The sequence below is a fragment of the Dendrobates tinctorius genome, unplaced genomic scaffold, assembly GCF_039654945.1.
Source record: "Dendrobates tinctorius isolate UK_male_01 unplaced genomic scaffold, ASM3965494v1 ptg000105l, whole genome shotgun sequence".
Taxonomy (NCBI): Eukaryota; Metazoa; Chordata; class Amphibia; order Anura; family Dendrobatidae; genus Dendrobates; species Dendrobates tinctorius.
In genome coordinates this window covers 8,807,380-8,820,864 of record NW_027361773.1, presented here as the reverse complement: position 1 = coordinate 8,820,864, position 13,485 = coordinate 8,807,380, and the positions used below count along the sequence as shown (strand labels likewise).

The window sequence follows — 13,485 nt, the reverse complement described above, 5'->3', positions numbered from 1 at the left end:
AATGACGCAGTACTCAAGGATGTACCAGAAGTGGAACATTATGTTCTTGACGGAGGTTCTCTTCTCCATCGACTGAAGTGGTTAGAAAGAAAGACATATTGTTCAATCGCTGAAGACTATGCATCTTTCACAGTAAAGCACTATGGTAAGGCTACGATTGTATTTGATGGTTACATTGGAGGACCAAACACTAAGGACATTACCCATCAGCGACGGCGCAAAAAACGAACAAGTAACAAAGTGAACATTGCTGAAGGAGCAAAATTTGTCGGGAAAAAGGAGGACTTCCTTTCGAATGTGGAGAACAAACAGTCTCTTATCAATCTCGTTTCACAACGCATGAATGACAGAGGTTGACAATCAGAGGGGGATGCAGATGTGGAGATTGTTAAGGCAGCAGTGTCAATGTCATCCAACAAAAGTACTAGTCTCATTGGCGAAGATACAGATCTTTTGGTGTTGTTACTTCATCACGCGTCAACCAGTGATGGCAACAAGCTTTATTTCTACTCGGATAAAGGGAGTCCTGCAACAGTATACGACATTAAGGTTATGAAGAAGTTCCTGGGAAACCATGTCTGCAGCAGTCTTCTGTTCCTTCATGCATTCACAGGTTGCGATACCACTTCCGCGGTTTTTGGAATCGGAAAAAAACTCGGTCTACACAAGGTTTTGAAGGGAGACTCGGTCATAAATAGCTGTGCTAAAATCTTTTCCACACCTAACAAAAACAGAGCTGAGATTGAAGACGCTGGGTGTAAAGCGATGGTGGCATTGTTCGGGGGCAAACCTGGAGACAATCTGTCTGCAATGAGGTATTCTACTCTCTGCAAAAAAGTTGGTTCAGCCAAAATCTTTGTTACACCTGAACGACTGCCACCGACCTCCTCTGCAATGAAGTATCATGCCCTTCGGAGTTACCTCCAAGTGATGCTTTGGATGGACAATGGTGAGGCCATGGACACTACTGAATGGGGATGGGAATTGCAGAACAACAGTCTAGTTCCAGTGATGATGGATACTTCACCCGCTCCAGAAACACTTCTGAAAATAATTCACTGCAATTGTTCTCGTGGTTGTAGTACACTTCGGTGCACTTGCAAAAGACACGGACTTACCTCTTCACGGGTATGCGGACCATGTCAAGAAGGGCATTGTGACAATATGAGTGAGGAAGCAGTGTCTGATGATGAAAATAGTGACTATTGACCTGACACGCTTATTCAGTGATGAAGTAGGTCTTAAAATGCACTGTGTATTAATTCTATAATTTCTAGAAATGTACATATATGTCATGACGTCATTGATGCATTCATGACTTCGCCTGTCCATGTAGTTAGTATAAAACTTTGTATAAAAATTGTTATATGAAAATATATAGTATACAAAATGCAAACTCTTCTGTAACCTACAGCTACAGCTTTGAAATAGGGAAATATTTGTTATTTTTAGTGCGATGGCTGTCATAGTCTTATGACGTCATAGTTAGGATCTTTGTGGTGATCATTTTTTCGAAAACTTTTAATATGTTGTTCCCCACATATAATAGTAATAAAAAAAAAATCATAAAACGGTTTCTTGGAATTTGTTCCGGGTCAAACCGTATTTTGACTGGACTACAGTTATGATGCACAGTATGTGCTGCCACTCCTATCACAGCAAGCAGTACATTTCTCAGCATTTGGGCCACATTAACTCTGCAATGGGATCGGGACAGAAAGGCTAGGCTTCACTCCCTACTGCCTTCTTGGTTGCCCATGATCCTATGAACAGTACAGTGGTTGTCCATCCATTAACCACTTTTGGTGGGTGCCAATCACTATATAACTGGAACACCCCACAAGACACGGTGTGGATTATGATGGGAAAAAACATATTAAGGACAGATACTATTGCTCCTCTTTCTTCAATCCTCTCATGCTTTTATCTACAATACCTGTATTTAAAACCTGAATATTACCTAACTATGTGGCCTCACCTTTAATGCTATGTACCTATGTATCTATCTATATCAGGGAACTGTCAGATGGCCGTATAAACTGGGCCAAGATTGGAACGCAGAGCACAGACTGGCCAGCGGCTATTCCGACCTGAGCGCGACAGCTTCATGTATTTCTATGCAGCTGTCACGTGTGGCTTTGGAGAGCAGCCGTCCAGTCCGTGCACTGCATTTCAATCACGGTTAAACTTACACGGCTGTCTGACTGCGCCCTTAGAATAAAAGTAATGTGCCAGAGAATGTTGTGAAGTACAAATATGGTGGCAAATATCCAAATCTCAGGTTTGTGTTCTAGTTGCAGAAAAGGAGGAGGTTCTGTGTTACACTTTAACTCTAGGAACATATTTGTGAAAACTTTAAGATGTTTAATAGTTTTATTACATTTATAAAAACTGCTCATAGTGGCTTGCACTTCAGAGGCGCGGATGCGAACAATATAGGACAATTCCACAGGAGAAGGCCCTCCATTTCTACCCGTCCAGGTGCCATCAGCACCTTTTATCAAGCTCAGCACTGTAAAGAGCAACTCTGTGAGCAAAACCCGGGACCGTGTCCAAACATCTGTAGGTCACGCTCACAACCCTTCCTCTATGCCTACATTGAACTTGTCTATATTTTGAAATAAAAAACAGTAAGAACTTGCATTCAACTTGAGGGTGCAGTGAATTTACTTTACTCAATGTCTTAGAAGTGCACTACCCCCATTCACCTGCAATTCGCCTCAAAAACTCTACTCTACCATAATAATACCTACAGTAATGCTCTTGGCACAACAACCAGGATAGTTTATTCATTTGATATCATGAATGGTGAACATACCTCTTTAAGAACAAGCACACATTTCCCAGGACCCACTGACTGAGGTAGTTCTGCTATCCTGCCTTTATTTAAATACGGTCCTGAAAAGCAGCGATGATTGATGTACAGTTGTGGGCAGCAGTATTTTCCATTGGTTCCTAGGCAAAAAAAAAAACAGAAGTTACACTGAATCCTTAGTTATATCAAACTATTCAGCTCCTCCTGCTCAATAACTAGATGCCGTACTTTACCCAGCATTTCCAAGATGATGCCTTCCTTTTAATAAAATATCAGAATTCAGATATAAAGTATACTATAATAGTCTGTAACATTATTATATAATGATATAAGATAGAGTGTAAGATAACACCTTTCGTAAAAAAAGAGTTGGTAAAGATCTGGCTAAATATTTTTACATTTAAGTTATGACTAAAATGCAAGAACAAAAGATAATTATAAACTATTTATGTTTCAAAATGTGTGAAAGACTTAATTACCACTTAAATCTACTTTTACTTTGCATTGAATCTCGCTGTCTTTGGCAATTACCCAGCAACAAATAAATTCATAGCAAACAAATAAAGTGACGGATAAATAATTTGGATGTAATAACGTAATGAAATACAGCTTTCTGCACGCTGCTTTGTTTGAAGAAATCAATACCTGTCAACATCACAAAATAACTAAGGCTTGTAGCCTGAATGAACGTAATGTACCTGTTGAGCAGCTGTCGCTCTGAGGAAGCGGACAAGGATCATGAGGTATTTTCTGCACAGGCACTGAGGATGGTAATCTGATAAAACATGTGTAATAGTGTTACTAATTGAAAATAACAATAATAATAAAGATACAAATAGGTAATTTGTTACATATTTTTTCTTGTAAGCGTTTATCCTTGTGACGTACTCTGCGCAAGGCCGGGGTCACACTTGTGAGGAATACGGATGAGTGCTATGCAATAAAACATTGCATAGCACTCGGACCGCTGTTAATCTATGGGGCAGCTCACATCACCATTTTTTTTCTCGGCCGTACTATACATGCGAGTGAAATCGCTGCATGCTGCGATTGTACGCATATATCGGCCGAGACTTGCCAATGAAAGTCTATGGGTGCGAGAAAAAAATAAAAAAAATCGCACAGCGCTCACACCGGTGTCCTTTGAAAAGCCAGCAATTCATGTGCGGCTGCTGTAAAATCACACTGACAGCTTAGAAAGCAATAGCTATATACACATAGAATACATATACATATATACAGTGGGGCAAAAAAGTATTTAGTCAGTCAGCAATAGTGCAAGTTCCACCACTTAAAAAGATGAGAGGCGTCTGTAATTTACATCATAGGTAGACCTCAACTATGGGAGACAAACTGAGAAAAAAAAATCCAGAAAATCACATTGTCTGTTTTTTTTTCATTTTATTTGCATATTATGGTGGAAAATAAGTATTTGGTCAGAAACAAAATTTCATCTCAATACTTTGTGATATATCCTTTGTTGGCAATGACAGAGGTCAAACGTTTTCTGTAAGTCTTCACAAGGTTGCCACACACTGTTGTTGGTATGTTGGCCCATTCCTCCATGCAGATCTCCTCTAGAGCAGTGATGTTTTTGGCTTTTCGCTTGGCAACACGGACTTTCAACTCCCTCCAAAGGTTTTCTATAGGGTTGAGATCTGGAGCCTGGCTAGGCCACTCCAGGACCTTGAAATGCTTCTTACGAAGCCACTCCTTCGTTGCCCTGGCGGTGTGCTTTGGATCATTGTCATGTTGAAAGACCCAGCCACGTTTCATCTGCAATGCCCTTGCTGATGGAAGGAGGTTTGCACTCAAAATCTCACGATACATGGCCCCATTCATTCTTTCATGTACCCGGATCAGTCGTCCTGGCCCCTTTGCAGAGAAACAGCCCCAAAGCATGATGTTTCCACCACCATGCTTTACAGTAGGTATGGTGTTTGATGGATGCAACTCAGTATTCTTTTTCCTCCAAACACGACAAGTTGTGTTTCTACCAAACAGTTCCAGTTTGGTTTCATCAGACCATAGGACATTCTCCCAAAACTCCTCTGGATCATCCAAATGCTCTCTAGCAAACTTCAGACGGGCCCGGACATGTACAGGCTTAAGCAGTGGGACACGTCTGGCACTGCAGGATCTGAGTCCATGGTGGTGTAGTGTGTTACTTATGGTAGGCCTTGTTACATTGGTCCCAGCTCTCTGCAGTTCATTCACTAGGTCCCCCCGCGTGGTTCTGGGATTTTTGCTCACTGTTCTTGTGATCATTCTGACCCCACGGGGTGGGATTTTGCGTGGAGCACCAGATCGAGGGAGATTATCAGTGGTCTTGTATGTCTTCCATTTTCTAATTATTGCTCCCACAGTTGATTTCTTCACTCCAAGCTGGTTGGCTATTGCAGATTCAGTCTTCCCAGCCTGGTGCAGGGCTACAATTTTGTTTCTGGTGTCCTTTGACAGCTCTTTGGTCTTCACCATAGTGGAGTTTGGAGTCAGACTGTTTGAGGGTGTGCACAGGTGTCTTTTTATACTGATAACAAGTTTAAACAGGTGCCATTACTACAGGTAATGAGTGGAGGAAAGAGGAGACTCTTAAAGAAGAAGTTACAGGTCTGTGAGAGCCAGAAATCTTGATTGCTTGTTTCTGACCAAATACTTATTTTCCACCATAATATGCAAATAAAATGAAAAAAAACCAGACAATGTGATTTTCTGGATTTTTTTTTCTCAGTTTGTCTCCCATAGTTGAGGTCTACCTATGATGTAAATTACAGACGCCTCTCATCTTTTTAAGTGGTGGAACTTGCACTATTGCTGACTGACTAAATACTTTTTTGCCCCACTGTATATATATATATATACATACACATGTCAGTGACATACACATACTGTATATACTGTATGTATTTATATTACATAGATAGATGGATAGATAATTAAAGAAAATTTGGCAGCACTACCAAAAGAAGCTGGGAGCAATAAAACCTGTTAAGGTGATGTCCAAACCTCCAAAATAGAAAATCAGAAAAAAAACAGACAGCACTCTAAAAATTAAAATCCGTGGCTTTACTGATCCATGAACAGCAACGTTTCGGCAGATTTCACTGCCTTTCTCAAGCCAAGAATTTCTCATGGTTATCAACTGTGAATACACTGAGCATGAACTGCCGTGACCTCATCACTGGCATTTTCCCACGGTCCTGCGAGAACAGCTTCAGTGAATAACGGTGATGTCACTGATGCTGCGCTCCCTCACAGTCTGACCTGCGCTGAAGTCTGGAGCATGGGAAAATGAATTGGCATTTTCCCACACTCCAGAGTTCAGCGCGGGTCAGGCTGTGAGGGAGTGCAGACTCAGTGATGTCAGTGCTAGTCACTGAGGCTGCACTAACAACATCTCATTCACTAGTGGTTTTTCAGCCGGGACAGTGGCATCTTAGCACCATCCAGGTTGAAAAATGTACTGTATATCCCCCAGATAAGGATTATGGCATGGGACACAATGACGGACAGGTATGGTACATTGTTGCTTTTTTATTTTATATTTATTACAGGGGATTGAGGGCTTCACATGGATTAGGTGTGTTTGTAAGTATGGTTTAATTAAGAAAAATAAAAGAGTCTCTGTCTTTATTTCAAATAAAGGATTTTTCAATGGGTGTCTGTGTTTTCTTTACAATTTGACTATGGGGTTAGCAATAGGTGGGGTTAGCAAGGTGACATCAACCCCCCAAAGGTGACATCAACCCCCCCACTATTACCCCATATGCCACCGATACAGGGCAGTGGGAAGAGCAAGGCTATGTGCCAGAACTGGCACATCTTAGAGATGCGCATTTTCTGGGGCAGCTGAGAGCTGATGTTTATAGCCGAGGGGGCAGTATCCATGGCCCATTTCTAGGCTATTAAAAGCCCTCAGCTGTATGCATAGCCATTGCTGGCTATTAATTATAGGGGGACCCCACAACATTTTATCTGTGAAATAATCTTTTATTAATTAAATACATGTCCAGTATTTTGCACACACGATATGAATTGTATTTGTCACTGACATGTATACATCTACCTATTCTATATGGATTTACTGTATGTAATCCATCTCTCCTATCCTGTCAGCTCCTGCAGTGATTTTACAGAAGCCGACAAATGAATTACCAGCTCTTCTTCTATCTGTTTCTCTATGAAATATAAAGACATACATATGTGTGTCACTGACACATATATATATATATATATATATATATATATACATACACACACACACACCTATTCTATGTGTATATGTATATTCTATCTATTCTAACCTGTCACTCTGTGATTATACTGTATGCGCCAGATCATTTGCCGGCTTTTAATCTATCTAGCTATATATCTATTATATCTATCTATCAATCAAATATTTATATATATATATATATATGTATGTTTTGAAGAATATTTTGTTTTAAAACGTTGTGTAAAGAACAGAGAACTGCTGTATGTAAAAACTCATGTTAAAATCGCATTGCATACGGATTGCATACGGATGTCATATGGATACTAGATGCGAGGAAATTGCATCATCGCATTGCAAGCAAATTACATATGGATCAACATACAGAGAACACTCCTGCGATTCTCCGCCGAGAAAATCGGGCCGGTTTTTCATACGGCAAGTGTGACGCCGGCCTAAGTGTGAGTGGAGCTTACTGGATAGGTAAAGCAGTATTATATGGGATGAAAACAAAATACACCCATCAAGATCAGCCATTCTCAGCCAGTACAATGACAGAAGCTGGTACATTAGCTTAGATCTATCGTCAAACATAAGTATAATGACTCGACAATCACAGCGTTCTTCAGGAGCCTTATCCTCACAAGGACACCCATGTGCAACCAGCGCCGACACCCACTGTCCTAGTCAATAGTTTGGCCATCTGAAGCTCCCAGACCCCCAAATAAAGTGAGTGGCAAACCTCCCTTTCGGGCCAGAGAAGATAAGTGCTCTGGCACTGAGCAGTCCCTTGTGGCTTGAACGAGTATCTACTTGACTGGCAATAATTCTGCACAGATTTTCATCTCTGGGACCAGACTGCCCGAGACCAACTGCAGGAGAGAGAAGTTTCCCGATCAACCCTGGAGGTGGGACCGACCTCCATCTCCCAACACCTAGGAGGCCTGGAAGGATGAAAGGAAATATACATCCAGGCAGTTGCAGGTTGTTTTTTCCTGTTTTATTCCCCTGTGTGACTGAGTTCTTAAGGTCATCGTTTGAGCCCGTATGATCTGGACTCAGCAAGACTCCAGATGGTCCTGTGCAGTTTGTTTTGGTAGCCAGTTGCTACAGGAGGCCTGCTGCAGGTTTTTTTGTGCAGTGTTTTTATTCTTTGCTTTTCTTGTCTATACAGATTGATGGTTGGGGATGACCATATTTTGTCATGGAGGCATGTAGGGGGGGTGACGAAAGATGTCATGGCAACCAGCTGGTTAATTTCTAGTGTGATGTGTTAATATATTTTGCTTAGTTGTGTGACAAAAGGTGTTGCATTTTATCCTTATGGCCAGTTTGTGTCTCAGTTCTCCTGAAGGCTCTGACTCAAGGTCGACCCTGGGAATGGGGGGGAAGTCTGTCTACTAGGGGGACCATAACTAGCATATGGATATAGTTTGAACCACCCAGGGTAGTATAGCGTTAATACAGGGATTAGCTCATTAGTTGGGTATAGGTACAAACAAACCTTTACATTAGAAATAAAAGGTAGTGATTCTAATGCCATTCTTGTGGGCCTCTGCCTCAGACAGGGTATGAAAATAGAAGGTATTTAAGTTGTTAGGCTTTTTGCGCCAACAATCGGCAGATGCACTCATGAAGGTCTCTGTCTTATTTGTACATAGTCAATTTTAAGAAGACACAGTAGAATTTAATTACAATAATTACAATCACGATGGCATAAAAACTGTGCAGGGCTCGTCTAAGTAAAAAGCACACCACAATACCTACTTTAAAAAATCTCTGTGTAATCACAGGGACATAACACTAAATTCACACAGTAATGACGCATTTAGTAAAACAGCTTTTATGGCTTGTCTGATACCAACACTGTGCCAAGTTGAGTAAATAAAAAGCAATATTGCCAGGGAATTGTCTCTGTGGATTTCAATTCAATTTTTTAGTTTTACAGTGTCAATAAAAACAGCATTAAAATCAGCAACATAACACTAATTCCATCCTGAAAAGTTATATTTGCTTTTTAATGTCGCATGTAATGGACAGAAATCTGTTTTATTGGATTCCTTATGTTAATGTCAGACTAATGAACGAGGCGCTAGAGATGTAAATGGTAGTATACTATACAATGTCTGTTTTGTAAATGGTCATTCATGGATACTGAAATACTTGGTTACTGAAGGCAGATTTGACCAAGTGAGAAGTAACACACATTTACAGATGTTAATCTTCACTGTAGGATGTTTATTGTGGTGGAAACTACCCAGAGAGATCTTATTGAACGAAATGCTAGAAACCCTGCATCCCGGCAGTGCAAAAAGCAGAAAACCAGCTCCATTAATCAACACTACTGCTCATTTACTGACATTACACTTAGCTACAAGGTTTTTATGTGCCACCAATCATTTTCTCCTATTTTTCAGCTGTGACAATACAAGGAAAAGCTATTGTAGTAAGAAGTCGCAGAAGTCGTATGACTATGGCCAAAAAAAGTTGCAGTATGAAAAAAATGTATACCTCTATACACAGAGTATAATTAATCACATTACTTAAAAGGACCAATGATCTTATTTGCCTTTTTTAAATCTGTAAATTCATAACAATCTGATTTATTTACCGTATGTATATTTTCGAGTCAGGGATGACACCATAGAAATTGTGGCAATACATATTAGATTGCCGTCTCACTGAACATTCTTCACCCCTCATGGGAAAGTGAATTTTCACTAGAATGCAAGGAGTGGCCACTGATATGCAAGTTTGATCAGGGGGAGAGTTGGGAGCCCCAATACGCATTAAAGGGGACACATTCTAAAGGAGCATTTTAGGGCTTTTCCCATAAACCTATCTTCAGGATATAATAAGATCAAGATCCATAGGTGACAAGTATTCGATTACAGGTACTAGGTCTTCCCTTGCTGCTCTATTCAAACTCTGTGGGATTGACCGGAATAGACATGTACAGCGCATGGCTATCTCTGTCATTTCCATAGACTTTGGATAGAGCAGAACTGCACTGGTAATGCGTATTAAATAAAGGAGAACAAATTAAAAAAACATCTATTTTTCCCTTAAATGGGAAACATAATTCGTCCTGTATTTTGTTTCTGATCTTGAAATTATTTGTAAAAAAGATTACACAGGGACATCACTAGATATGAACAGAGGTGTAAAAGTCAGCTCCCTTTTGTATACTCTAATATTCATTGCGGGACACTCTCTAAAGCTTCTTTATTTGTGATAATTCTTAGGGCAGCACGGTGGCTTAGTGGTTAGCACTGCCGCCTTGCAGCGCTGGGGTCCAAAGTCAAATCCCACCAAGGACAAAATCTGCAAAGAGTTTGTATGTTCTCTCCCTGTGTTTGTGTGGGTTTCCTCCCACACTCCAAAGACATACTGATAGGGAATATAGATTGTGAGCCCCATTGGGGACAGTGCCAATAATGTGTGCAAATTGTAAAGCGCTGCGGAATATGTTAGCGCTATTTAAAAATAAAGATTATTATTAATATTACTTACTGTTTTTCTGGCTGAACAACAGCAATCTTTCTTTTCTTTTTCACTAGAAAAAAAATGAAGATAGCATTTTAAAATAATACTGCAATATTCCATATACTCACTTGTGTACGTGAACATGGCGCAAGTGCAAAATAACAGCAATTTTGGCGAGTTAGTTCTACATTAAATGTATTTATACAAATAATCAAAATCCACATTTAGGTAGAATTCTAATGGCAGAATTCATTGATTTTATGCCGTCTTGCTTAGAGATATAGGTCATGATTGTCCCAGTGGTGGCTTAGAAGCCTGTGGCAGTACTCCAAGGATTCTGTCTATGACAACATCTCTTTTTTCCCAACAGTGATTTACTGCATTGTACATATTTTCATTTTCTGGTACGAGTTGCCCTTTGCTCCAGCTGTTTTTGCTTTCTTACATACATGCATTGCAAAATTAAAATCTAAGCATAATGGCTTAAAAAAAACCTGTTCATATTGATGAAAGTTATTAAGCAAATGGATATTTAAAGACACTGTGGCTTATTTATCAAGATAAAAGTGCTGAAATTCTGAAGTTATCTGTGCAACGATCCCCCCTATTTTTGATGACGTTCAGCATATTTATTAGGAGTTTTAGATACTTTTTACAACTTATATATAGCAATAAGAAAACAGGAGTTTATGACAAAAACAAAGAAATTTTATTTAGAAAAAACAGAAAGACAATGGTGACATGTAAATGAATAAAAACATGGACAAAGATGACAAAAGACAACAATAATACACAGATATCCTGCTGACAGATAGTCAATAGTGCGACCAGTGAAATGTGGTTGATTAAATCTACTCTGGGCAAGCATAAGCACTGACTATACATATTACACGAATAATAACGCTGAGTTAAATTGCTCTGACATTGTGCCAAAAAAGTGCTTGCGCATTTTAAAGAGGTAGATTAAATTATTGCACCCTTACTTATATCAGTAAGAAAAGTGTCATCAGGACCTAAAAGGACCCCAACGTGCATTTTGCATATGTAGTATGTTGTTTCCTAGTGGGGATATTTTTACAACTTGCGTAACAAGGGGTGTGACTCTGTTGAAAGGGGTGGGATTTATTGGGAAAGGGTGTGCACCAAAATTGTTGAGCACCTTCCTAGCACACAGTAAGCCAAGTAATAGGCAGTGAGAATAGGGTTACACAGAGCTCTTGAATATGGAAGACTATATGGCAGCACTGGTTTACTAGTCCTCTAGTGGTAATCTCCTGCTGATTTTATAAAATCTACAACACGTAGCGCAGTAAGTAACACATTGCCTTGATTCATCAAGACAGTCAATTTTCTTGCTGGTTTTGATGAGGGGGCATGGTAGAGTCAGACGCTCCTGATTCATGATGAGGTGTGTCACGCAAAAAATATTACTGAGGTGAGATTTTTGAGTAGGGAACGCCGCAACTTGTCATAAAATAGACAAGCTGTGGTGCCACACCCCACCATGCCCTCATCTTGCCCCAGCTCCGTTCATTTCAGCAGAGCCGGGAGAAATTGTAGTTAAAACACCAAAAATTGCGACATTTTGAAACTTTTCAAAATATTTACACCGCTTTTGGGACATAAAATCTTTGAGAAGTTGATGCCTCTGTCTCTACATTATGCTACTCTGAGATTAGGTGGCAAAAACCTGGTAATAGGTTCACTAAAGTTCATACAACATAATGGCATGATTTATTTCAAATTATTTTCATGATACATTTTGGGACGAAAGTATCACATAAATGTGTCCAAATCTATGTGTTTCCTATCCCATAATTACAATGACATGTGAAAGTTTTGGCAACCCTGGTCAATATTACTGTTATTGTGAACAGTTAAGGCTACTTTCACACATCAGGTTTTCGGCGTCAGGCGCGATCCGGCGTCGTGCCGGAACGCCGGATCCGGCAAATGTTTTGTAAAACCGGATGTGACGGATCCGGTTTTCTGCCGGATCCGTCTTTTTCTTGACAGACAAAACCGGATCCGTCTCATCCGGTTCATCCGTTTTTCTATCCGTTTTTCGACGGATTACGCCGGATCCGGTTTTTAAAATTGACCCTTGTGGCTACTGAGCATGCTCAGACCAAAAAAACCGGATCCGGCCACCGGATCCGGCTTTCGCCGGATCCGGCGCATTGCGGCGCTCATAGGCTTCCATTGTGTGAAAAAGCCGGACGCGCCGGATCCGGCGTGTCCGGCTTTTTCGCCGGAGCCAAAAAACGTTACAGTAGACGTTTTTTCCAGACGCCGGATCCGGACACATTGCCGGATCCGGCGAAAACCGGATGAAACACATGGCCATCCGGCGCGATCCGGCGCAAATGCAAGTCAATGGGGGGGAAACCGGATCCGGCATTGCATTTCGCCGGATTCGGTTTCTGTCAAAAGCGCCGGATCGCGCCTGAAGGCGAAAACCTGATGTGTGAAAGAGGCCTAAGCATATTGAAGATGAAATGATCTCTAAAAGGACGAAAGTTAAAGATGACACATTTCCTTTGTATTTTAGGCAAAGAAAAATTAGTTTTTCACAGTTTACTAATTCTCCTACACATGAGGACAGGAATACTCTGGACCTGGTTTTCTCCCGTCCCGGCTCGCTGCACGACTTTACTAACTCGCCTCTCCCGCTCTCGGACCACAACCTTCTTTCCTTCTCTGTCAAGAATTGTCTCCTCACCCGGGACACCCCCACTTACCACACTTATCGGAATACACGTACCATTAATATCCAACAGCTTAGGGACAATCTCCACACATCTTTAGCCCCATCTCCACCCTCTCCTGTCCAGACATAGCATTGTCACACTTCAATAATACACTGAAGAATGCCCTAGATGAAGCAGCACCTTCTATACGCAGAAAGACCCGACACAGACAACGGCAGCCCTGGCACACAACGCAAACACGCTTTCTTCAGCGCTGCTCG

At 40.8% G+C, this 13,485-nt stretch overlaps 1 protein-coding gene across 3 annotated transcripts in view; it reads right to left on the bottom strand.

Annotated features, from left to right (window-relative positions):
- Positions 1-13,485, bottom strand: part of SFMBT2 (Scm like with four mbt domains 2) — a 371,940-nt gene that overhangs the window by 83,501 nt on the left and 274,954 nt on the right. For all 3 annotated transcript variants that reach the window (XM_073589037.1, XM_073589038.1, XM_073589039.1), the window contains 3 exons: positions 10,542-10,584; positions 3,514-3,590; positions 2,819-2,955 (listed from right to left, as the gene is read on the bottom strand). In XM_073589037.1, coding sequence (XP_073445138.1) covers positions 2,819-2,955; positions 3,514-3,590; positions 10,542-10,584 — 257 coding nt within the window. The remainder of the gene's footprint in view (positions 1-2,818; positions 2,956-3,513; positions 3,591-10,541; positions 10,585-13,485) is intronic.